The sequence below is a fragment of the Mustela nivalis genome (assembly GCF_964662115.1).
Source record: "Mustela nivalis genome assembly, chromosome: 10".
Taxonomy (NCBI): domain Eukaryota; kingdom Metazoa; phylum Chordata; class Mammalia; order Carnivora; family Mustelidae; genus Mustela; species Mustela nivalis.
In genome coordinates, this window is record NC_139029.1 from 50,885,778 (window position 1) to 50,913,006 (window position 27,229).

At 40.9% G+C, this 27,229-nt stretch overlaps 1 protein-coding gene across 1 annotated transcript in view; it reads left to right on the top strand.

The window, feature by feature from the left end:
- CACHD1 (cache domain containing 1) overlaps window positions 1–27,229 on the top strand; it is a 206,578-nt gene that overhangs the window by 80,916 nt on the left and 98,433 nt on the right. Inside the window, exons 2-3 of the mRNA XM_082687809.1 lie at window positions 3,230–3,292; window positions 26,616–26,764. Coding sequence (XP_082543935.1) covers window positions 3,230–3,292; window positions 26,616–26,764 — 212 coding nt within the window. The remainder of the gene's footprint in view (window positions 1–3,229; window positions 3,293–26,615; window positions 26,765–27,229) is intronic.

Consider the following 27,229-nt stretch of genomic DNA (forward strand, 5'->3'; position numbering starts at 1 on the left):
GGTAGCCTGCACAGTCAGTATTGTTTGTATCCAAAACTTTCAAAATTTTCTTTTATCCACCCCCATTTATTAAGTGCAGAGAATATAAAAATTCTTATAGGCCATGAAAAAATTTGCATGAAAGAAGGAGCAATCATTTTTAATAATTGTTAAGATAATAGACAAATAAAACAGGGGTTGAAACACAGCCTTGTGAACACCTCCCAACATAGATTCTGTATTACTAGAGAGGAATTCACTTACTATTTTAACATCCCACCCCCAGGTGTGATAGTAAGTTTGGCCCTTGGTGGGTGTTGACGTGAGCAAGGTGGATCAGATGTGTTTCCCAGGGCTGTTTCGTGTGTTATTCCATCAGGCACCTTCCAGGATAGATCAGATGTTGTATCAACTGGATGACGATTGTCAGAAATGCAATAAGAAATTGACCACACTCATCAAGATCTGGAGACACTACATGAATTATGTTAATTTTTAGTCAGTGTTCTCATGGTACTGAGCAAGTTTTGAAGATCACATTGTATAAAAATATGGTCTGGGAAGCAGATGGGAGTGACCTAGGTTCCAAAAATGTTAAAATCTATTAAGCTAAGATGTTCACCAGAAAACTGTGAACTTCAAGTTATAGGAATGGAGGTCTTACAGGTTGCTAATCCCTTTTTCAAAATGGGATCTGTTGGGGTATCTGGGTGGCTCAGTGGGTTAAGCCTCTGCCTTTGGCTTAGGTCATGATCTCAGGGTCCTGGGATCAAGCCCTGCATAGGGCTGTCTGCTCAGCAGGGAGCCTGCCGCGCCTCCCCCTCCTCCCCTCCCCCCGCCTACTTGTGATATTTGTCTGCCAAATAAATAAATAAAGTCTAAAAAAAGGAGGGGGGGAGCTGTCTTAGGATTCAGAATCCTGGTACCCCTTAATAAAAACACACTGCCAGTGAGGTCTTGCGCAGAATCCAATAATTAGATGCATTAAATAATATATCTGCATCAGAACTAATGAACATGCACATTAAGTGGTTTAATAAAGGCTAGAAGTACACATCAGTTGGAGTTAGGATTTACAGCCTAATAAATTCAGATCATGTCCTATTTTGGTAGCAAATGTCTTAGGTGAAATTTGGATTTTTAGAGCCTTTTGAATTTTGGAGAGAAAAGTAAGGGACAGTTGATCTTCATTATGTTTGGGTATTAGCTCCTAACAGAAGTGTTTTTGTTGTTGTTGTTGTTTTGTTTTTATTTTTTAATTTTTTTTCTTAGATTTTATTTATTTGACAGAAACACAGTGAAAGAGGGAACACAAGCAGAGGGAGTGGCAGAGAGAGAAGCAGGCTTCCCGCTAAGCTGGGAGCCCGATGTGGGGCTCCATCCCAGGACCCCGGGATCATGACCTGAGGTGAAGGCAGAGGCTTAACGACTGAGCCACCCAGGTGCCCCGTTGTTTTGTTTTTAAATATGTGTCAGGCAGCTGTGTGGCAAATTCTCATGAGACAATAGAGTTAGGAGCATCGGGTCTGGGTTCCAATTCCAGCCTCGCCAAGTGATGCTGGGTAAGATCCTTAACTTCCCAGGGTAGTAGTTTTTCATCTTTGGAGCTGCAGTGATTTCCATATAAAGATGGACTAGGATATGTGCACAAAGGTACAGTATGTGCGTGGCGTGAGCCACTCAACAAATCTGCTTGCTTTCTCTGCTGTGTGGTGGAGATAATAGTGCATGTCACGAAGGTGTTTTAGGAGACATTTAAAAGAAAAACAAAACACGCTGAGAATAATGTCTGCCCATAGTAAGCATTCATTACACAGCAGCCAGTATCCTTGGCCTTAGCACTATTACTAGAAATATGGGCTTTTCCTGTCAGAGTCATTTTTCTTTAAAGGTTTATTTGAGGGGGGAGGGGCAAAGGGAGAGGGATAAAGAACCTTAAGCAGGCTCTGCTCTGAGTACACAGCCCAGCCAGAAGCAGGACTCAAGATCACGACCTGAGCTGAGTGGAAACTGAGAGTCAGCCCATTAACTGACTACGCCACCCAGGCACCCCTCAGCAGAGTCCTTTTTAGGAAGGAAAGGGAAAATTAACATCTGTTGGATGAATGAGTGGTGTCTTGTAAAATTATGATAATTCGTAATTAGAATTTTCCAGACTGTAATTCCATCCCGTTCTGTCACAGTCCTTCCCTCCTTCCCCACCCTCCTCCCTAGCATCTTATCTTTCCCCTTTTGCCCAGCACTTGGTAAACTTGGCGCTTGCCTTTCTCACCACAACCATGCAGGTGTGCTAGGCTATCCTGGAAGCTGTCCCAGATGCTGACAAGCCCTTGGCAGTGGGATAGAAAGGAAAAAGGGAAGTTTTGGCTGACATCTCCAGGTCTGACTCCTTACTCATCTGGAGAATTCCAGTGGTATCTTTAAACTTCTAGGGTAAATGAGGGGGACGCTGTTCTTTTTTTGTGTCTCTAACAGATACGTATCTTGGATCCTAATTTCTTTAGTATGTTATATATTAATCTCTTGTGACTGCTCAGGAATGGGTAGGGTTTGGTAAAGTCATGTCTGCAGGGACGTTTTAAATGCAGGCGATGTATGGAGGGGGTAGTTACCAGCTAGGCGGAGAGCAGTGGAAGAATGTGTATGCTTGTGTGTCATAGTTTGGACGAATGTCTTGGCACGGCTGTCCCATTTCCTGACATGTAAGAACTGGATCTTAAGGCTGCACATATTTGGCAAGCCCTATTATGTTACCCTCCCGAGGGAGTGCTTGGGTAATGAAGGTGATAGATAATATTGAGTAGGTACTGGTGGTACCAGGGACACGAGAGAATAAGGAAAGAATCACTTTTAAAGACCCTTTATTGCATTAGATTTTAGTGTCTGTAAACAATTACAGCATTCAGGGAATGCAGGATTTAAATGAGAAACACAACTTTGTCAGATTATACCACTTGGATAAAATGGCATGGGCTCCGGAAATCTATAATTAAATGTATTTTTGAAAATGAAAAATACAGTGGAACATCTGGTTTATTTCACTGCAGAAGTGCCTGGTATTTGCTTATATAAGTGTGATTGACTTTGGCTGATACATGGATTTCTCGGTGTAAAATAACAGAATTTTAATAAAATTCTTTTCTGATTGATTCTGTTTGTGTTGTAAACAAATTATTCACACAAACAATCTTCATTGGAAAATGGCTGTCTTGAGAAAATCTAATGTTTGTTCATTTTCTTTTTGTTCCAGCGGATATTCAACTCCTTTGTTTACACGGAGAAGATCTCAAATGGAGAAAGTGAAGTACAGCAGGTAAGAGGTTACTTAGTACTTGACCTTCTCTTTGTCCTGCTTTTGGATACAGCTGCGTTATCCTTCACAGGCCATCTCTACGTGAGGTTTCCTGTTGCTCTGTAGGGTTCATCTGTGTTGTATGCACAACGGTGACAACCTCAGACTTAAAGTTCTTAGTAGGCTGTTGAAATAATGGTTCTGTGGATATTTTTTGCTATTTGGGTTACACTTTGGGAGTATGATTTAATTCCTTTTTGTTGTTTTGAAAATTCCTGAACTGACCCCAATTTTAAAATATTAGAAATTATTTCATCTCATACTGGCAAGAAGTGCCCAGGCTTTGGAATCAGACCACCCCAGGTCAGATTCTTGTTTTTTTCACTTTTTCCATGACCCCCAGTAAGCAAGTCAGCCTTTTGGATCTGTTGTTTCAGGGCCTTAAGTAAGGTGAATACAGTATGTCCTTTAGGAGATAGTGAGAGTTAAATGAAGTAATGTCAAGATGGTTGAGAACAAATAACATCCTTTGTGTGGAAGATCCTGGCATAGAAGCAGCTCAGTGGATATTGGCTTCTTTTGTTCTTTAATTTTTCTTTTCTCCTGTATTCTTCATTTGCTTCGTGGTCCTTCTCTCTCCTTTCAGTACTGTGTGGGGTCGAAAAGTTCTGAGGCCAGATTCTATTTACTTTATTTATAGCTGCCTTCAAATTGACTGCTTCCTAAATTAAAACATAGTGTTGGTGAACTTGGTCATAAATAATTGATCTGTGCTTAAAAAGAAGGGTGGTAAAGAGGATTCTGGGTTTTAATTTCAACTAATCCACCAACTTCATTACACTGTGTGGCCGTCAACTGGTAACTTGAAGCAAGGTTGGAAACTTAAGTAAAAAACAGAACCAAGCTAAAAACCAGAGTGTAACAGAGTGCTTCCACAGAAAAAAAAAAAGATAACAGTGGTAAAATATACAATAACTCCAGTTCCCTGAGATGGTGCCTTTACTTTATTCCTGGAAAACAGCTTGACTTGATCTGAACTTCAGAAGTGCTACACAAGAGGGAAAAGCTTTCCAAGTGTCATTAGAGTGAAGTTATTGATGGGATAGTTATTTATTTATAATAAATTACCGTGGTTTAATTTTGGAGTTCAGCATTTCCTGTGTGTAGACCTTAAAATGTTTTATTGGTTTCTGGAGGTTAAATTTAAAGGATGTAAGCACTTACGTGTGTACTCTTTTTCTTAGCTTCAGGTATTTTTAAAAAACTAATGACTTCACATTACAGTGAATATGATGTAGTTTGCTGTATCAAGTCTTTATCTTAATAATTCCTGTCTTATGTTTATTCCAGCAAACTGAGAAGTGCTTTTAAGGTCATGAAATTTAGAAGGGTTTTTATGGGAGGGAAGATTTCTACACAAAGTGTGTTGGAGGAAACTTTTTGGGAGACCAAAGGCCACTTGATAACATTTTAAAGAAACTGACCCAGGGAGATCAGCTTTGTTGCTCTCCTTGAAGGAACAGATACAAGTTCTTCTTCAGCTGTCTTCAGATGTGAAACTTACTTTGTTTTCTCAGACTGATACCATTGCTTTATTTAACAAGATGTGCACAAGTTTGGAAGCCTTTAATAATTTGTTAAAATTATAGCAACTGATTGCAGACATATGGAATGCTGGTGCTTATCATATTGATATTTTTTTTTCCTTGAAATAACCTTGAAGGAAAAATATCCTTATTACAGATAAGCAAACTGAAGCTCCAAGAGATAAAATAAGTTACCTGTAGTCTCATGACTGTTACGTTAGCTACTTTTCAAAAGAAGTTAGACACCAAGTTTGTATGTGTGTGTGTGTGTGTAAGGGTTCATTTTTAAAATTTGTATATTCAATTCAAAACAGCAGCCTCTGCTAAGCTTTTTTTTGTTTTGTTTTTTTTTTTTTTTTGATCATTCAAATGAATTCTCACCCAGTTCTGTGCCCCACCCCCCATCTGATGGTCAAAAAATTCCCTTACATTGACCCAGAATGTACTTTGAACCTTCCTTCAATCTCTCCAGTCTGCCCTTTGGAAGAACCCTGAACAAATTGATCTTATGCCTCTTTTGCATCCAGTATGTGGAGATAATTATCATGTCATCATTATTATAAGAACCCTCATAATTGCTTATAAGATTCATTTGATAAGTCAAAATAGGCTAGTTATTGAAGGTGGAATATTGACCCCTTTACTCCATTTTAGCTCAGTCTTTAGTGGACCACTTTATGTTTTGGTATATTTTGTAGGATCTGCAATCCAGATCTGATTTTTCTGTCCATCATTCCTCCATTGGGATAATGAGGACTAGAACCTCATGGATTCTTACCCTCCCACCTTACTAATCGAATCTTATTGAGAGTTGGATCTAACTTGTGCATACTGTGTAAGTTGGCAGTAAATCTAGTGCGTCGTTAATATCTTCTGCTTAGGGGAGCAAAGTAATTAAAACTAATAAACATTTTGTGATTCTTGACTCTTACTACAAAACTCTCTATGGTATAGACTTTGCTTTGCTTTTTCTAATTATTTCTTTTAAATTAACCTTCTGAGTGTGGCTCTAAATGCCTAACAATGTGTTTTAAATCTTTAATTAGTTCAGTATCTGTAGTTTTGCTGCCAAAAATCTGTGGCAACAGCCTCAGGAAATAAAATCCCATGCACACATTCTTACGCGGGGCATTTCCCATAGACTCCATTTTTTTAAAAAAACTTTGAGAAATGAAGTTGTATGAGCACATAAAGCCATTATATGAAATTGAACCAGAATCAAGAAAAATGAATTTTTGATCCAGTGCCCCAAAGAAAGCCAAACATTGTCCATAAAACACAAAGCAATGAAGAAGAAACAAAAGGAGAAAGAGCCTCTTGGAGCACTTAATTGAATCACTAAAGAAACCAGAGGCACCTTGGACATGTGTCAAGAGTTTGGTCTAACTTTTTCACAAATGCTCTAGTAATTATTTAGGTTAATCATTTATTTAATGAGATAGCAAGTCTGTTTTCATCATGTACTATTTCATAAATTATTGATGGCAGTGGCTGATTTTAGAAGACTTCAGAATTCTTTTGGAATAGGCCATTAGGGTAAGAGCAACACCTGTGTGTGCAGTGTACCTGACCTTGGGCCAATATACCTGACCTTGAGCCAAGTACTTCTTTCTTAATCCTTTTTTTCTCTCTTCAGGATCCTATCCTTCAGCGTGTAAACGTGCTATTCTTCTGTCTTACGCACAAACAAACCCTTGACCCTGCTTCCCTCTCCATGTACTGCCTCATTTTTTTTCTTTCCCTTTGAAGCACAAACCGTCACAAGGTATCCATACTCCTTTGGTCCAGTTCTCGCATTCTCTCCGAAACTTTCTCCAGCTCTACAAGTCCTACAGAACCGCTCTCTCCAAGGTCACCTGTGATGCCTATGTTGCTAAATCCAGGGTCCTCATTGTATTCGATTAACATCAGTATGAAGAGGTTTGATCCTTTCTGTTGTGTTGATAAACTTACCTGGCTTGAGCCTGCAGGACCCCACACTTGACTCCTTGCTGTTTCTTGGCATATTTCTGCATTTTAGAGCTTTGCACTGGTGCTGTTGAGATGTTCGTCCCCAAGGACCTTCACCTGCTCCAAGTCTTTCCTCAGAAGTCGCTTGCTGAAAGAGGTGTATTTTAAAATGCAGCCCACCCTACCTGCCAGAGTCCTGATTTTTCCTTTACATTGATCTACTACCTCCAAACCTACCCCCCTGTTACTTATCACTTTGTGATTCTAGGGTATTTGCTTTATAAAACTGGTTTGGAAACATTTCCTTGTCCTTGACTTTTGAAAAGAGTATAGCATTGGTGGTATCCTTCCACTGATGTTTGGTTGAATGCTGTCTGGACTTGGAGCATGCTTTGTGGGCAGGTTTTTGATCATCAGTTTCTTTAATAGCTATAGGTCTTTGGGTTTTGTGGGTGGGGTTGAGGGGGGAGGTACAGATTTTTTCCTTAGATTTTCTGTCTTGTATCCATTTCAGTAAGAGGATTTTTATCAAGAGATTTGTCCTTTTCATCTAAGTTGTCAAATTTATTGGCATAGATGTGTTTATAGTATTTTGTTATCCTTTTAATAACTGTAGGCTAAAAGAAGAACATAAAAATCAGTAAAACAAAATATTGGTTCTTTGCGGGGGGGTGATACCTTGAATGGATAAATTAGACTGACAGAGAATGAGAGAGAACAAATGGTAAAGTAAATTGGTGGTGATGACCAAGTTTTTATAACTTGGCCTCATTAATTTTCTCCACTTTCTGTTTCACAGATTTAAGCACTTTTTTATTTCTTTCCTTGTGTTGTAGGTTAGGTTTGGTCTTCTGCTTCTTAAATTGGAATTTTAGGTCATTGATTTTTTTTTTTAACACCTTTCTGTTTTTCAGATAGTCATTTAACACTATAAACTGTCCTCTGAGCACTGCTTTTATCATCCCACAAAGTTTGAGATCATGGTTTTCTTATAGTTCAGTTTTTGAAATATTTTCTAATTTCTTTTTTGACCCAAGGATTACTTTATAGTGTGTGTAGTCCGATTTCCAAAACATTTGGGGTTTTCTTAGCTATTGTTACTAACTTCTAATTTAATTTCACTGTGGTCAAAGAACGTTTTCTGTGATTTCAGTCTTTTTTAATTTGTTGAAACATGGGTTTTATGGCCCTGCATATGATTTACCTTGATGAATATACCATGTAAACTTGAATGTGTATTCTGTAGTTGCTGACTGTTAGGTTCTTCATATACCCATTAGATTAAGCAAGTTGATAATTCAGATTATTTGTTTGGGGGCTGATTTTTATTTTGTCTAATTCTGTCATTGCTAAGAGGATTGTTAATATCTGTATTGTTGGAGTTGTGCATTTTTTCCCTTTAATTCTGCTCATTTTTGCCTCCTATAGTTTGAGGTTTCATTATTGGGCTGGTATGCATTTAAAATTGTTTGGTCCTTCTGAGGAGTTGTTTTCGACATTATAAAATGTTCTTTATGTCTGGTTACAGTGGTCTTTTCTTGAAGTTTAAGCTGATACTAATATTGCCACTCCAGCCCTTCTATGCTTACTATTTGCACTAGGTCTTTTTATAAGCATTTACTTTCTGTGTCTCCCTTGGTAACAGTGTATCTTTTGTAGACCAAATAGAGTGAGGCTTTTTTAACTGACAGTTTTGGTCTTTAATTGGGAGTATTTACTTTGATTGTTGGATTTGGGTCAACTATTTTCATTTTCCCCTCTTTTAGTTCCTCCCCCACCACCTCCTTTTGAATTTTTGATTTTTTTTTTTGAATTTCATATTAATCTGTCTTAGCTTTTTAAACTTGTATTTCTTTGCTTATTTTTAGGTTTATGCTCTATACACCCTCTACAGTATACACCCTTAGCTTATTACAGTCTATTTGGAGCTTAATATTCTATCACTTCATAGAAAATCTAGAACCCTCATAACCTTGTAGGTCCATTTCCCACTACTGTCCTTCATACTAGAGTTCTACCTATTGTAAAATGCACAAGAGAATATTAAACTTTTCTTTAAATTGTCCTATGAATTCAGTAAGTTAATTAAAAGAAAAATGAATGTTGGATACTTACCATTCCCAATAAGCTTCATTTTTTTCCCTGAAGATAATCAACTGATAGTTTAAAAACCTCTTTAAAGATATTTTGGTGACAGAGTCTCTTTCTCATTATTCAAGTGCTCAGAAAAGATCTCTATTTGCCTTTACTCTTAAGATATTTTTGCTTGAGACTGAATTCTAGACTGATTTTTTTTTTTTTTTAATCCTTAAAGCATAAATGATGTTCTACTGTGTAGTGGAGTTCACTTCTGATGAGAAGGCCATAAAAGTTGTCACTGTCTTTAATATCATTGCCCACCCACCGCCCCTGGATTCTGTCACAGTTTTTCCCTCTATCTTTGGTTTTCAGCAATTTGACTATAATTGTCTAGACATATCAGTCTTTATATTTATCCTCCCTGGTGTGTGTTGAGCTTTCTGAATCTATAAATATTTGGTCTTTATCAGATTTGGGGGCTTTTTGATCATTACTTGCTCAGATATTTTTCTGCTTTGTTCTCTTTTCTCCTGCTGGGACTTTGATTCCCTATATGCTACATCTTTTGATATTTTATAAGTTCCTGAGATAATGCCACCGCCTCCTTTTAAAAATTATTTTCCCCTCTGACCTCCTGATTAGATCATTTTTGTTGATCTATCTTTAAGTTTACTCCTAATGTCTCAACCTGCTGTTGAACTCCACAGACTTTTTTAAACTTCAGTATCCTATTTTTAGACTCCAGGATTTCCATTTGTTTCTTTCTATAGAGGATTTTTCTAAGATGTTATTTTCAGTTATTGCAAGCATGTTTTCCTTTGTATCCTTGAGCATAGTTATGATAGCGGCTTTAGAATTCTGTGTGTGGGTTCCGTCATCTGCATATAGTTGAACTTGATTTTTGTTGATTCTTTACTCTCAAAAATTGGTCACACTTTGGCTTTTATTCTTCTGTCAAAAAATAGGGATTGTACTCTGGAGACTGAAAAGCTTTGGGTTCTATTATATTCCTGTGAGGAGAGTTGATTGTTGTAGCAGGCATTTAGGCTGTAGGATGCAAACTGCTAGTTTGCTCCTTCCTTACTTCCTTCCATAGATTTAATTAGTTAGTTAGTTAGTTAGTTAGTTAGAGAGACATATAGCGAGAGAGGGAACACAAGCAGGGGGAGTGGGAGAGGAAGAAGCAGGCTTCCCGCTGAGCAGGGAGCCTGATGTGGGGCTCAGTCCCAGGACTCTGAGATCATGACCTGAGCTGAAGGAAAATATTTAATGACTGAGCCACCCAGGTGCCTCTGCTAGTCTGTTTCTTGTGTTTCAAAACACTCTAGCATTTAAAATACATTCTGGTAGAAGTCTGCAGTTTTTCCTCAATTATTTTTGTGAATTATTACTTGATACTGACGCTTCTTCCTGCAAGATTTAAAATTTGATGTTTTATTTCACCAATTCCATTCATTGGAGTACAGTAATGGAGAAGCATATTGGTTTTATACAAACCTAATGCTTGCTAATACTCCAAATTATTCTCGTACCTATATAAATTCAAGTCCCCAGTCATGAGAAATTTGGAGCAGGTCAAAGCAATGGATTAGAATCCATCTAAAAAGAAGTATCTAGATCATGCATGAAATTCCATCTCTTTACTCGTAGAAGAAAAATACTTCGTAACAGAACAAACACAAAATAGTTATTTCTTCAAAGACACTCTGAATAGAGGTAGTCAGTCTTAGAGAGATGATACTTTATATGCTAAAATGTAAGTAATCGGTTCTAAGTAGTGTGGTGTTTCAGAAATTTAGAGTTGGGACCTCTGAGACCTTGGGTATAAGGCCAGAAAGGTTAGGAAACTACTCCTTGGGACAGGGGTTGCTTGGGATGGAGAACTAAAGAGCTTTGTCTTTTGATATGGAAAACTTGAGCTCCAAGCACTTTCTGTCATTTACATCTATTTGATTTTTGGCATGATACTTAACCTCTCAATGTCTGCATCCATTTTATTTATAAAATGGGTGTGACGGTCTGTGTTGCAAGATTGCTCCAAAAGTTACATGGCAGGCACAGACTAGACATTTTTGTATTTTGTGTTCTGCTTTCAGAATACAATAGAGTGGTAGAGAATGCATGTAAGAGTAGAGGGGTGAGAAGATTGCCATTCTTACTGTGTTATTTAATCCTCTTAGGTAAGGCCTGTAAGAAGAGAGCTGTAAATTTTAGAGAACTTCCAGGAGAGAACAATCACAGAAAGACCCTGGAAGGGACTAGTGGGAGCTTTAAGTAGAAGCTATGCTAGTTGAGAAATGAGAGACTAGACATGGGATTTATGTCAGCTTTGCATGTGTATTACTTCTGTATTTCTACTACCAGAAACTCTTCACTGTAAGAAAACCTGGTTCTGTTGTTGAGTTGTGCACTGCACCACAGGGAGAAAGGGACAATGGTAGACAAGAGGAGGCGTGGAAGTGTTGAGCACTCGGGAATCCTGTCTTTTAATCCTGGCTCCCTGTGCCCAGTACTGGGTAGGCATTTAGTGAATATTTGTTGAAAAAAGTATCTAGAGATACTCTGCACCTCAATACTCATATTTCCAGAATGTGGATTTATTTTGGGTTGCCCTGCCAAGCATAATCTAGTGTGGTAGTAGCCTGAAGGCTCTCATTTTGTTTATAATTACCTAGTTAAGTATGTTCAAGGCTCAGACTTGTCCAGAGTAGAGGAATCCTGGAGGTGGTGTAGATGGATTCCATTCTTTGCCTCTAACCTTTCCTCCACCTGTCCCCTGGGGATTTATTTAAGCTGAGCCCTGGTTTAGTTCACCCACTTACCGAAATCTACACGTGGCTCTGTGTTTATTGTAAGTGTTCATGAAATTTTTGTTGAATGAGTGAACAAAAGGCACTGAATTTGTAGGAAGGTAAAAGAAATGTTGAAAGCTAGTAAAGCCACCCAGATGGAGAATTTTGTAATGAATCAGCCAAAGCTCAGAGCAAACAGATGATTGTTCTCTCAAACCAGAGTCCTGGCAAATTGAGCTCGTTGTTTAGGTTTCCTTGATTGGAAATGAATCTGAGTCTGTTTCAGGTCTTAACTGTTCTTGGTCTGACTTTCCAAAAGAGAAATTCATTTTTATCTTAGAAACCCTTTTCCTGGCCTACTTATGCCTTATTCCATAAAATGGGATGGTGGTCTCTCATTTTGGAAAAATAGTGTAAAAGAGAATGTGTTAGTTGTAATATTTATGTGGCTCTTATTTCTTAGTGTATCCATGTATATTTTCTATTTTATCCTCTTCACGACATCATAAAAAGTACAGGTGTCCTTATCCCATTTTCCATATGAGAAAACTGTGTCAGAGTGATCATTATAAATGGTAAAGTGGCAAAGACAGAATTTTCCTAGTTTTGTGTTTTCTTCATTGTATTGGTTGTGATAGTGATTGGCATTATTTATTGACTCTATATGATTAAGTACTGTCATTAAGTCTTATATGGCCTGTGTCATTACATCTTACATGATTCCATCCCTTCCCTTTACATCCTTCAGACTTGCCTCACTGTCCCTTCTCAGTGAGGCCCTCCTGGGCCACTCATTTATAAAAAAATCTTCGTAATTGCTCCCGTCTTTACTCCTTACCCCGGTATCTGTTTTATTTATCTCCTTATAATTTATCACTGAGGGTGTATATATGCATTTATTTTTGTTTGTTTAATATATTTCCTTTGGGGTGCTTGTTGAATATCTTTCCTAGTAGAACCTGAGCTCTATGAGGGTAGAACTAATTCATTCCTTGATGTGCCCTCAGTATCATGAAGAAGTCTCTACATGTAGCATATGGTACGTATTTAGTGAATATTTGCATGAATTCATAATCCCCAGAACCAGCTCTGTAAGGTTAACTGATAAAGGAAAATTATGCACAGGGAAATAAGTATTTTGTCCAGGCTCACCTAAAAGGTTAGAGAACTGGGTTGAGTTCAGGTGAATTTAGATGTAGTGCCTCCATGACTGTTTCCAAACTTGGGTTTCTTAGGTATGAGGGAGGTATAGCAGAGGTCGTTGTAGAATGTAAGGATGAAGTTCTCGCTTTTTTCTCTCCCTTTCTTTCTCTAACAGTTCGCCTTATTTGTTTAATATATTAGAGTTTATCATGGTTTTACTTTTTTGAAGTGGTCACTTTATAGAAGAGCTACAATTACAGTACCTCATTCTGCTTTTTTAAAAAAAATTATGTGGATTGAATTTGGATTTGTTTTAAAGGAAATGCAAAAATATTGTGAGGAAGTACTCCTTAAAGTAGGGGAAAGGGAGAGGTAAGAAAATATTAAATGTTCTGGGGTGCCTGAGTGGCTTAGTGGGTTAAGCCTTTGCCTTCAGCTCAGGTCATGATCTCAGGGTCCTGGGATTGGGCCCTGCATTGGACTCTCTGCTCAGTGGGAAGCTACTTCCCCTCCTCTCTGCCTGCCTCTCTGCCTGCTTGTGATCTCTCTATCTCTGTCAAATAAATAAATAAAATCTTAAAAAAAAAAAAGAAAATATTAAATGTTCTTACAGCAGAAAAAAAACTTGTGGTAGGTCCTCTAGAGGTAGGTCCTCTAAAAATAAAGTTCTTAGTGCAGGAACCATGTAAGAATAATGCTGTAGTGCTTTATAGATCCTGGGATGGAATGGATAAACTAGAGTATGATCTCTTAGAAGGGAGATTCTGAGCATACCTCTGGTAAGGGATCAGCAGTTGATGAGTTCAGCAAACATTTGTTGAGGACTTACCATATACTTGGCATTGTAGAAAGAGAAACTAAAAGCTCATCCCAAGGGCATAGTTAAGTCACAGGAGACATGTGTTCATATATTTGGTGTATCTTGCTAATCTCTTGCAGGTGGATGCCCTAATGGGCGGAAATGCCCTCTTGAGGAAATACTGACTGCATTTATGAGACCAAACAGTGGTCCGAGTAGACTATCAATCCCATCTAGTGTGGCGGTACTTCCAGTGCAAATTACGTATTTTTTCTAGAATTCTAATAGATGAGGGATGGTTGCGAGAACTGTTATGTACCTAGACATTGTTGCATTTAGGCAAAGATTATTTACTTGACATGCGAGTTTGTGTTCTTTTAACAAATGCTGCTTACTGTGAATTATCTCATTGAATTTATACCGCAAACCTGAGATACAGATACAGTTCCTCTTCCCGTTTTCGATTTGAGGAAATGGCGACTCAGCTATTAAGTAATTCCTCCAAATCATTCTTGAATTAGATAATATGACCAAGACTTGATTCAGTGTGGTCTGATATTGCTTTTTATACTTTGTCCACTGCCGGTTTTCTATAGGTCTCCAATTTTTTAAAAAGGAATGTGTGGTTTATTCTTTCCTGAGAGTATTACACATTAACCAAAGTAAGAAAGGAATATGTCTAAACATTTTAAGTACTATGATAAATACTTAGCTGCTAAACAAGGAAAAGACTGACTTCAAATGCTCAGTTGACACGGGTGAAACACTGAATGGGGTGCCTTCTGGACTGTTAGTGACAAGCCTTTTAACTCTAATAAATCACAAGGATGTAACTTGAGCCTTATGAGGAAGAGCATTATATTACTAATGGATCTTCCTGTAGGAACAGAAACAATATATAAAAGTAAATGAAATCCTTGACTCCTTTTTTCCTTTTCACAATTCATCATTATTCCTTTATGAACATAACCCTGGGACAGTTATTATGTGTGCCATTATGGAATTTCTATTGGGCTTTTGGCTTTTTTTGTCGTTGTCCTTTGTAAATGAGTACCCCCAGATGAGAATTTCTAGCTAATGGAGTAAGTAAAAGACTGCAGCTGTTGGGTTAGTACTCAGGGTTAAAGTCTGAGTGCGCTTCCTTTCTGTGGCACGTGAGTAGAACTTGGTGGACTCTTTGGCATCCGTAGTGAGGAACTGTGGTTGGTGGAGCTGTTGTTAGTAGTTTTCCTGGAGAATGTAGCAAACCTTTTTTGGGGGATGGGGGGCACTACCTCTCAGAACTCCTGGTTTCTCTCCCAGGATGAAGCTCTGACAATAATCTGAGATACGGAATATTGTCATTATTACTGATTAATGATCTGGAACTGCTCACCGAGCTTCTTGGGGGAGGGGGAGGGGAAGCAAGATGGCTACCTATCTCACTATTTAATAAGCAGCAGTTTGGAATTTGAACTATTTATCTTGTTTATATTTTAAGGAAAAGATACGCAGCATATGTTCCATATGCTTGTTTATATTTGGAAGTTAAAATACGGTTGTATGCATGCATGAAAGATTTAATTCCTGTCACAGAGGCTGGCTGATTTGAGGCGTTTGTGTATCGTATGTTAGCCAATGTATGTGCCTCGTGTCGAGATAAGTAGAGATAATTCTCACACACACACCCCTCTCCTGTGTACTCACACATTTTATATAATGTATTTCTTTGAACACATGAAGATGCAGTACCTACTGTTTACAGATAGGAATTCTGTGCACATATTTACAGTGTACTTACGACCCAATGTTGATGTTTGCATTTGTATATGTGCTCCTGTCCTAGTGATACAAAATGGAAATCTTTATCTCCCACCACTACCACGCCCTAACCTTTAATACTTATAAATTCTAGTTATAGGTTTGTTTGTTTTTTTGTTGCTGTTCTGGCAAAACCCAGAATAGTCCTTTTCCCAGGTCCCTGGATGCCCACATGTTGTGTTTTTACTCTTTGCGATGGAGCACATGAAGGGGGACGGGTGCTGTTTCTCTATCAGCAAAGGCAGGGAAAAGGAAGTGTTGCAGGCAGGCATCTCAAAGGCAGGGTGGGGAAAGAAATGTAAGCTCCTTGCACCTACCCCCCCCCCCCGCCCCCCGCGGCCTTCCCGCCCGTCTCCCTTCTCCAGCTTTTCACGCAACCCTGCAGTCCATATGTGTGCAGATGCCTTCTTTCAGGAGAGTCTGGGCTTCCTGCTTAAACTGCATTTAACTAGAAGGGAATGGACCGAGTGTAAGTCTTCATTCTACAAGCCAGGAAGACTTCATCATGAGAAATGAACATTCCACTAAAAATGGAAATAGTTAAGCCCATTATATACATGTTTCCAGTATCTCTCAATTGGATAGGGCTCAGAAATGCTGGGGAGGAGGTAGCAGCCAAGATTTCTCCAAATCCACAATTTGAAGAGTTGGAGATCTCAAGAATTGGAGATCCAGATCTCCAAACTGCTACTCCTACAGAAACATACCTTCTGATCCATCTGACCCGGCAGAATGCATACTTGGACACTAAACTCAGAGTGGATTGGAAAAGCTGGTGAGACTCTGAAGAGCAGAAACCACCTCGTCCCTAATCCATTCCTTGGCACAATAGGAAATACTGTGGTAATGATGTGAAGGAATTAATTGCTGCTAATATCAAGAGCCTCTGAATTAGCCAAACCCTTTGAAAATCTGGACCGATGAAGTTACACATTGATAACAATGGGCTCCTAGCAGGGGCTACAGCGTTGTTTTAATGTTAGAAGACTGGGGAGGTCAGGATCATGCGAAAATAGCTGTTCGTGGGCATTTTCAGTGGTAGTTACTTAAGCGGTCCTCAGTCCTTCTGTGTGCTGCAAAGTGCATAATGGTTCTTCTGCTAACCCATGGAGAAGTGTCACTGTCCCATCTCCTCAGCCTCGTGTCAGGCACCCCCCTACTGTGGAAGGTGTTAGCAGTGAATCCCATGCAAGCAAACAGCCGACGCAGAGCAGCCATGCCCCAGGTCTTCTGTTTGCAATCCTCCCTGTCAACAGATAGGGGATGAGAAGATCTTCCCAAATCCCACTGTGAGTTAGAGAATGATATCAGATGCAGCTTGGCAAGGGAACAGACGGAATAGTTCAGAGAAGGATAGAATAAAATTGTTGTGGTGGAGGCAAATATCCTTATTCCTCTGGTTTGGAACCCACATGGGAAACATTACTTTTTTGTTGTTTCTAGCAAGTCTTAATAGCCTTTCCCCCCAGCATCCAGGATTTGCACCTCATCCCAGTGGTCTGTGTGGGTGTTGTGGTTGTTTCCTAATTGCAACAACAACAACAATGACGACAACCACCACCTTGTACCTCCGTATCAGTATTTAGAGCTCTATACCTACACTGTAGAGGCCTGTAGATCTCAGAGGCTGCTTTGCCACTACTCCCGTCTCTTGAAACTAAAGCTAAGAAGTACCTTTTCTCTGTCTTTTGAGATAAATATATTATAAGCTGGCTTCCCTGTTGGAAGGTAGGAGCAGGAGAGAGTGCTCTCTTTCCTGAGGTTGTTCTGCCATACTCTAGACTCAGATGGTTATGGATTTTCCAGTCCAGTCTTTAACAGCTTACAAGATGCTTTCTCTTGGGCACCTGGTTGGGTCAGTCAGTTATGCATCTGCTTTCAGCTCGGGTCATGATCTCTAGGTCCTGGGATCAAGTCTCGCATGGGCTCCTTGCTCAGTGGGGAGTCTGCCTCCTATCTGCGCCCCGCCTCCTCGATTAACTAAATAAAAAAAAAATTTTTTTTAAATGCTTTCTCTTGCACTGGCTTTTTCCCCCTTCTATTTTATTTATTTATTTTTAAAAAGATTTAATTTATTTAACAGACAGAGATCACAAGTGGGCGGAGGGGCAGGCAGAGAGAGAGGAGGAAGCAGGCTTCCCACCGAGCAGAGAGCCTGATGCAGGGCTCGATTCCAGTACCCTGGGATCATGACCTGAGCTGAAGGCAGAGGCTTTAACCCCCTGAACCATCCAGGTGCCCCTCCATTTTAAAGGAAATCTGTGTTGTGGGAGTTTGTTACTCCAGATCTGAAATAACCTGTGCATTGGGCTCTGTCTTATGCTGACTTATTTTCTTATAATGGAGGACTAGGAGAGATCTCCTACTTGCTGTACTGAGCTTTGCTGTCCTTAGAACTGTGTATTAACGAAGTCCTAAAATGGCATGTTATAGTCCATTGTAAAGATAAGTTAATATTCAAAAAGGGGAAATGGAAACATTTTTCCCCCATGATGTCTCAAGATTGTCTTCCCAAGAAATGGACTTACTAAGTTCTTGCCAGATCAAGAGTATGGAAGTGTCTAGTAGAAGATTTTTATTTCCTCGCCGGTATCCTCTTTCCGCTTGATTGCTGAACTGACGGACACTTGCTAACAAGTGGTTGATTGATCTGCTCTCAAAGGGGCTGTGGAAAAACCCTAAAACACTGGTCAGTTGGCCTGTAACTGGAGGTTAGCTCAGGTTTTGACTTTCATTTATACGGAGAGACTTCCTGAGTCCTTGGCCCAGGTTGCAGGGTTGGCTGGAGATGAGCTACTGTTTGCATTGGTTGTGAGGACAGTTGCGGGGTCTCAGAGCCCTCCCGGCTGATCCCCAGTTTCTCTCTCTTTTTTTTTTTTTTTTAATTTTATTTATTTATCAGAGAGAGAGAGGGGGAGAGAGCGAGCACAGGCAGACAGAATGGCAGGCAGAGGCAGAGGGAGAAGCAGGCTCCCGGCTGAGCTAGGAGCCCGATGTGGGACTCGATCCCAAGACGCTGGGATCATGACCTGAGCCGAAGGCAGCTGCTTAACCAACTGAGCCACCCAGGCGTCCCTGATCCCCAGTTTCTCTAGTGGCCCTGGCTTCCTGTTACTTGGAATGCTTCTAAAGTTACACCTGGTGTTAAGTTATGCACAGATATTTATACTCTAAATATGGGCTTTGCAAACCAAGAGTGAAGGGCCCGAGTTTTCTTTCCTTTTCCGTGATTGTGCCCTTCATAGGTCACCGGAGAGTTCCTAAATTCACAAACCCAAGATATGTCTCCCCTTCTCCTCCCTGATTAATACCCTGTGGAGACTTATCTCTAAAGTTGTGAATTAAATGGTAGATAGAGGTTGGTCTCTATGCTGTGACTCCTTCTTCTTCCCCCAACCCGCATTTCCCAGCCTCTCGATTCTTTCTAATGTCAATACTACGCTGAATTTGTTCCTCCTGAAGGAACAGGCTATAAACTTTGAAGTCCAGAGGACTTGCTTATTTCGGTTTAAAGGAACCTCCGCTCAGGGGCTCCTGTTACAGAATGAAGTGAGAAGAAGTGGGTTGAAGCCTGCCCTTCCCATTGTTTCTTTTGTTATGATCTGGTTGTTAAGGGGAGAGTGGGGTGAAAAATAGGGCAAGAGCCTATTGAGCCCTTAAGTTGATAACCTTGGCTTTCAGGAGGCTTGGGTGTGTGTTTCCATGACTCTCCTGAAATACCTAACACAGACCGCTGCCCAAAGCAAACTTCGTTATGACCTTAAAAGCAAACCTGCATTTTGCTTAGAGAGAAGCTGCTGTGCTCTACAGTTTCCCAGAGCTCAGCCTCCTCTGGTTCTCTGGCATGTCAGCACTTGCCTTCTGTTTTTTCCATTGCACTCTTCCCCGGCTCGGCCCCAGGGGCCCCACCTCTCATAGGAGCAGGGTATGTGACCCTGGAGCCCCGACAGCCTTGCCCATCAATCTTCCTGGTCCACCTGCAGTTTGTCTGTCAGCGGCTGCCCCGCTTCTCCACTGGATGTGCTATTCCTACACATCCGTCAGACAACCCTGAAGCCTCTGGGCTGTTGGAAAGTCAGACTGGCCCTGTTCCATCTGTACGTCTTCATCTGTCTCGTGCTGTATCCTCGCCGGCTGCCATGCCCCGACTCTGCTCTGAATGACAACGTGAAGCCCATACTCTAGTGGTCAGTGAGCAACCCCCTCCCAGCCGTGGCCATGGGCCATGAGGATCCCTTCGCGAACTGGTTTTGTGTTTCTGGGCAAGACTTACTCCAGAGCTGCTGATACTACCCAGGAGGCAGGTCAAGATAGGAAACTAGACAGGCCCAGAGTTTGATTGGCTTATACCAGATAGGAGCAGTAGTCCTAGGTTGTCTGCCCCATCCTAGATCCAGAAGCACATTTTTCCAATATTGCCAATAACGGTGTATAAGGGCAAATGAATACCACGGTGACCACTTTTAAGTCCTTCCTAGATTCTAGGCACCACGTTAAACAAGAATGCATAGTATAATGTTCAAGAACGTGGGTTTGATCTAATTATTAGTGGTTTGACCTTGGGCAAATCTATCAGAACCATCTATTAAAAGTAGCATACAGCAATCATGGAGAGCTGTTGGGGGACTTAAAAGGCCTGACGTATAATTGCACTTTCAAAGTGCCCAGCACATGGCCAGCAATCGATAAATGCTGATTGTTATGCTGCTGATTTGTCAGGGGAAACAGGATCTTTAAATAGGAAAAATGGACAATATAAACAGGGATAGGAGGGGTCCAGTTGGTGAGATCAAGGTGATTTTGGAAAAGAAAGGTCTGAGGAGGATTCAAAGAGGCAGAAATTGGTCTGGGCCTGAAGGAATGAGTGGAGCACAGTTGGATCTGGGAGAGGTGTCGTGTACCGTCTCTCCTCCGCCCCCCACCCCTGCCACCCCACCGTGATTTTGGAGTTTGTAGCACAGAGAAGATGGACCTAGGGATTAGAAGAAATGGTCTCCACTTCCTACACTCACCTGGCTTGACCGTGGGCACACCCCTGAGCCTAGATTTCTTGACAGTTGGGACAGGACAGGGAAGGCCTGCTCTACCCTGCAACCAGGGCTGTTGGAAGGCATACATTGCCATGAGTCCTGTGAAGATGCCTTGAAAATAGCAAAAGACAAGAATAAAGTCCTCGTTAGATCCTGAAGTTCAGAAAGAGAAGATCTCAGATGAATTCTGAATTATCTCAGACTGTAACTACATAACCTATAGGACATGGGGCTTTCAAAGAGGCATGGACAGCTCTGGCAGGGCCTGGCCCCGTGTTCACGCCTCCAGCCCGACCCTCTCCAGTTGCCGAGAATATGTTCAGATTTCTCCATTCCAAGTGCCTGTGTCAGTATATAAAGTCCCCCAAATAATAACAACCACAGTAATAGTAACAGCAGCAGTGAAACCACGATCAGCCCCGTTTATTTGGCACTTATAGTGTCACTCTGCTGAATACGTCCTGGACCTTCTCCCCTTTAGCTCTCAAACAACAGCGTGAAACACCTGTTATTATTCCCAGTGTAGCGCTAAGTTGAGGCTTAGAGAAATAATTTGCCTAGTTCCCTTTAGGTACTAAATGACAGAGCTGGATTTAACACAGATTTATCTGACTCCAAAGCTTAAACGCTTTGTGCCATTTTGTTCTTAATCTAAGGGGGAAAATAAAAAAGAAAACGAAAAAAACCTCCCTCCCTCCCCTGCCAACCCTGTGCCAGGTTTCCTACAGAGGATTAAGCACAAGGATGACTTGAATCAAATGGTCAGTGTTCAGGTAGCCCCTCTTGCTTTACTTAGAGCTTGAGTCGTGGAAAACTTAGACGCCCACCCTCCTTTCCCATCACCATCATACGCATTTCCTGGTGTGGATACTGTGCTAGAACAGGAAGAGTCATTCCTTGTACTTTGGGGCGTTACATGTTCGCTATTTGAACATCACAATAAGCCCTTGAAGAGGGTTGGTCTTCCCATTTTACTTACGAGGAGACGGAGACTAAGGGAAGTCAACTTGCCCAGTTTTCCTAGCTGATCATTGAGAGAGCTGTTTAGAATATTACAACTGTTAATAATTAATTCCTAATCATTCATAGATAGTGAAGGTACAGCATTTTACATATCCCGTTTATGGTGTGCAACATGAAGCAATGAGAATGTGTTCTGCTTGAACTTTGGAATGCCTTTGTGTGAGGTTCAGTGATGTTAAATGTTTGTGCTTGCCTATTCTTAAAATTATTTGTGTCACATTTAAATAACTCAGTCCTGAAGCTGCTGGCGGAGAATCATTCTTGAGTAATAAGGCTGGGGTGGGAGGAAGAGGGATCAGCTATTAAATTCTTATCACGGCACAAAGGTTTTTGAATGTCAAATGTTAAACTCTTCTACACTCAATAGGAATTTTGCTATGAATCTTCAGTCCCCTAGGGTACCTTTCCTGTCTGTGCCTGTCAGCTTCATTGTTGTGCATTTTAAATAAAGCTTTCTCTAACATTCAAAACTCCTTCCGGAGTTTTAGGAAAGAGACAAATAAAGTGTGTCCTGTGCCTTTGCATTTTTGTTTTCTTTTACCTTCTTCTGTGTGCCTACCCCAGCCCTACCCCACCCCCCATCTTTAGAAGTAGAAAGCTAAGGTAAAAAGAGCTTTAAAAGGGGGGGCTCTGGGGAAGTATGCAAATGACAGAAATGTCTCTGGGAAAATTAAGGGAAGTGAAATTCAGCAAGAAAGAAATTCATTGATGTTGTGATGAAACGTTGTCACTGGAGATGATGACAAATTAGAATCCGTTCCCATGGGGACCGGCATGCTACCTACTGATCATTTGACCCATGGCTGGATGTTGGCTAGCCGAAGAATTGACCCAAAAGATGACAAGATGGTTTTAGTCCCGTCGTCTCATCAGCATTCAGGAACCCCTTCGGGGATGAAGGGGAGAGGATAAAGAAGGATAAAAGATGAAAGCTGAGCTGTGGAAAGAAAAATGTTTTTAATTACACTGAGGAGGATTGTGGGTCCACCTGTAGCTTTTGTTAAGAATGTCCTTTGTTTTCTCCTGTCTGCAGGGATCATGGCAGGATACAGACCCAGAATCCGGCGGGCCTCTTGGAAGGTTCTGTGTTGGTAGCCGGTCCTCTTCAGTTGAACGGATACATTCAGGACTTAATCTCTCTGTGGGCTATCTTTACTCTAATAGATTCTGTTATGCCCGCCGAGCAACCTGGATTTGGTTGGCATGCTGAAAGAGCTTGCTTTTAGAGAGAAAAATATACCCTGCCGTGGAGCAGGAGTTGACATTTCCATAGTGAGTCACTCTCCTATTCCTTGTCAGAAGGGCACAGGGAGGTCATCTCGGGCAGTGGGGTCAAGGGAGGCCAGAGCCCCACGTGGGAGTCAAGAGACCCTTAAGCCCCATATGCCTCAGTTTCTTCACTTGTCAAATGGGAATTAAAATTGCATCTTACTACCCTATGAGGGCAGATGAATTAATTGAATGAAAATTTCGAGGAAAATACTGAATTATGTAAGTCACTTCTGAAAGGAAAGGAACAGTACATCTATGATGTTTTCTTCCCAGGTTATGAACAAAGTTAAACACTCTGGAGTAATTGGAACAATTTAGGTTAGTTTGATGTGACTTATACCACAGTAGTCCAGGAATAGCAGGTATTATTTTGGGAGAATATATTATTTCACCTTTGGCCCATCCCCCCCCCTTTTTTTTTATCAGTGGTAGAATTCAGTTCTAAACCTCCTCAAAAGTTTGATTTTCATAGGAATTATGTACAATTCTAAATGTGTTTTCAGAACTCTCATTTCTATTATAAAGTAATGAGACGGTGTGTGGCTTATGGTTCTCTGCCAAGAATTTCACAGCATTTCTTAAAATGGGTTTGAAAGGAAATGGGAGGAGGGCATTATTGGTGTGTGTGTATTACGGAGAGAAACTGTGTTGCACAGAGGTCGAAGCCAAGGCTCTGGAGTTGGAATAGTACTGGATTTGGGGGCCAGCTCTACTACTTACTAGCTTTGTAACTTTGAGCAAATTATTGGACCTTTAGTGTCTGCTTCTGGGGGGAAAAATGGACCTGTGTACCTTACAGAGTTCTTTGAAAGCTTAATTTGGTGTGTGCTTATGAAGTGCTTAGAAGGGTGTCCTACACAGAGTTAGCACTTAACAAACGTTGGCTATTTTTTTTTAAGATTTAAAAAAATTTATTATTTGTTAAGAGTAAGCACAAGCAAGGGGAGCAGCAGGCAGAGGGAGAAGCAGGCTCCCCACTGAGCAGGGAGCCTGATGTGGGTGGGGCTCGATCCCAGGACCTGGAGATCATGACCTGAGCTGAAGGCAGACATTAACCAACTGAGCCACCCGGATTGGCTAGTCTCTTTTTTTAATAAGGCAAGATGGGGTATCACTACATGAAAGACAGGAGTTTGACTGAGAGGTGTGATTCCAAGGTGGAAGGAGCTGGCATTCAAGGTCTTCTGTTAATGGTCATATGTGTCTGGGTTCTACATGTAAGGTCCCTGCCTCCACTGATGAAAAACGCAGCTCAAGGCCCGTCCTCACCAGGAGGCTGAAGGCAGACATTGCCAATTTGCTCTTGCCCCCACTACTTGTGGCAGTGCCTCTCCCCTTCGCCTCCCCTCCCCTCCCCCCTGCAGACTCCTCCTTCCCCCCTCCAGGGAAGCCTTGGTTCCCCGCCCAGCCCAGGAATGGGGGGCTTTGTGCTCTGGCTCTGTGCCTTGGCTGATTATATTAATGGGAGTTTCCTCAGATTGTGTGATTCATCATATTTTTCACCATGTGTGTAGTGTGTGGTAAGTACCTCTGTACAGTAGCTGTTAGAATTTTGCGAAGAACCCTGAAGTTTCTTTGGACAGGTTTCTGGTCCATAGGCTCCAGTCTTGGCAATTCTGATGATGTCGATGGTAGTACCTGGACCAGAGCAGCTTGGATAGCCTAGCAGCTTGGATTGTCTAGGGACGGAATTCAACCTGTCAGCCTATCGAGTCACTTACTGCTGCTCAAGAGAGCACCCCAAACTCGGTGGCATAACCAGCAGTTTCTTCATGCTTGCAGATACTGTGGGTCAGGAGCTCAGGTCCGGCACAGCAAGGATGGCTTATCTCCGTTCTGTGCTGTCTGGGGCTTCACCACTGGGACTTACTGGAGTCTTCTTGACTCCTATTCAGAGCCTGGGCTTGAGCGGCTGGAGTTGTCAGCCAGGCACTTAACTGTGGCTTTTCCATGAGTCTTGGATTTCGTTCATGTGGTGGCTGAGAGCATTCCGCGAGAGAGAGACCTGCGGAAATGGCATGGCCCTTTATGACTTGGCCTCAGAACTTACATAGTGTCAGTTTCTCTGTACTTGACTGGCAGAAGCCACCATAACCCTACCCAGATTCAAGGAGTGGGTGTGGAGAAGGAATATACAGCCCACTTGTCAGGGGCAGTGGGTGTGTGTGGGTGGGGGCGGATGCAGCAAATTTTTATAAAACTACTGGGACTGTGGCTCTATTTTGGGACACGTTGGGGCTTCTAACTTACAGTGAAGCAAGCCATATCGCCTCTGTTGCAACTACTTAACTCGCACACTGGCATGAAAGCAGCCATAAACAGATAAACAAATGACTGTTTCACTAAAACTTTATGAGCACTGAAAGGTGAATTTCCCATAGTTATCACAAAGTGCGTTTTTAAAAAAGACAGTTAAAAATATAAGAATTGGGCGCCTGGGTGGTTCAGTCAGTTAGGCATCTGCTTTCTGCTCCGGTCATGATCCCAGGGTGCTGGGATTGAGTCCCATATCGGGCTCCCTGCTCAGCGGGGAGTCTGCTTCTCCTTTTCACTCTCCTTCTGTGCATTCTCTTTCTCTCTCTCTCTCGCTCAAATAAATAAATAAATAAATAAAATCTTGAAAGAAAAACTGAAGGGCACAGAATTCCTCCTCTGAAAATGCTAAAACAAATTTGGACAACACTTTATCATATGAAATGTCACTCTGATACACTTGTTACATCTAGAAATTTTTCTAAACTAATTCATAGTTTGTGCACTGTTTAGCAAGGCTGAGGATCTCCGTTATTTAAGTGAAATTCTGAAAACTTCCAAACATCAATGGAACAAAATCAGATTTTGGAATTGGCTTGAAAAAATGGAGATACCCTGCTTTGGCTCCCTGTTCTCAGCCTGTAAGCTATTGGACTGTGTGCATTGCATGACCCAAAGGAGATGATTAGTTCTCCTCTAGTGTGCTGATAATGAATAGCTCTACAAAACCAATTAGCTATAATTCTATCAGTCATTTCATTTGGGTAACATTTTGTTTAAGGGGAAGAAAAACAATACTGTTTTCCTTGGAGATCTGTAATTAAGCCGTGATATTTGATGACAACAATGGAGGAAAAAGCAGTATGCTTACCCATTTGCTTTTGGTATTCCCACATGAAAGTAAATTATGATGAATGTTCTGTTCGCAGCAGTTACAAAAGACATTTGTCCACCTTAAAGGTGGAACAGACCAAACAGGAGTGTATTTTTAATGGTATATTTTATTTTATGTGGATGTCTATGTTGTGCAACTCCAGGGATTTGCCATTTGCAAATCCCTGAGGACTGTGAAAGGTGCCCCCTGGAGTTGTGTGGCAGAACATGCTGTACGCTCTTCCTTTCTTCATGTATTTTTCTCTTGAAAAATCTGTGTGACTCCAGAACCATGAATAGTGGGTTGTTTTCTTATAATCACTGTCATTGCTGTGTAGGTGTTACTGTTGTCATGTTGACAGTAGTATCGGTAGGCTTTGTTTTCCTTTATCTAGCGAGGCATGTTATGGATCAGTATTGTTCTTCATGAGTTCATACCCATGAGAAGTTCCTCATGTATCTTTAGCCATTTTAAGACCACAGGTAGTGTTTTATTGTCCTCTGACTCTCCCTCTGGGGTTTCTGGACACTTTGCAGGTTTTAATATCAATTGACACGGAAGAATGAGACCTGGGTGTTTTATCTCAATTTACCCACTTGAGTGTATATTGTTGGTTTTACCTGAAGTAAAACATGCCTGTAATGCATGCAGCCTATCATACAAATCAATGAGCTTATTAGGAAAAACATGGTGGGTTATTGTGGTGGGCCTTTGACTTATTTTGCTTACTCTTTATCTCACAGCTAGCCAAAAAAATTCGAGAGAAGTTCAACCGTTACTTGGATGTGGTCAACCGGAACAAGCAGGTTGTAGAAGCTTCCTATACGGCTCACCTGACCTCTCCTCTAACTGCAATCCAAGACTGCTGTACTATCCCACCTTCCATGATGGAGTAAGACTTTACAAATATTTTTGTGTTGTTGAAACCAGTAATTGAATTGCGTTCCATTCATACTCAAATGCCTGTGCTTGTCTGTTGGAAACTGTATAGTATTTCTATCTTAAATAAAACCTTTGTCTTTATATAGACAATTTTTGAAGAAGTGAGATTCCACATTCTATGTCTAAGAAATTCCTAGACTCTTCCCTGCTCACCTTTTTGTCATGTTGGAATTCAGGTTCGGAAGTATCAAATATTAGCTGAGTGTAAAGTTGAATTAAGCTAAGAAAATTGCAGACATTTGGTCAGGTGTCAGCTAGTGGGTCTTGAATAAAATAGACTCACTGATTCTGGCACTTTGCCTAATTTAAGGGAGTGCTTTTTGTCTTTGAAAAGAGTAGCAAAAATTCCCACTTCATACTTTGGTAGTTTTAAAGATAACATCTACGCTAATGGGAGATATGGCTTCAGATAATA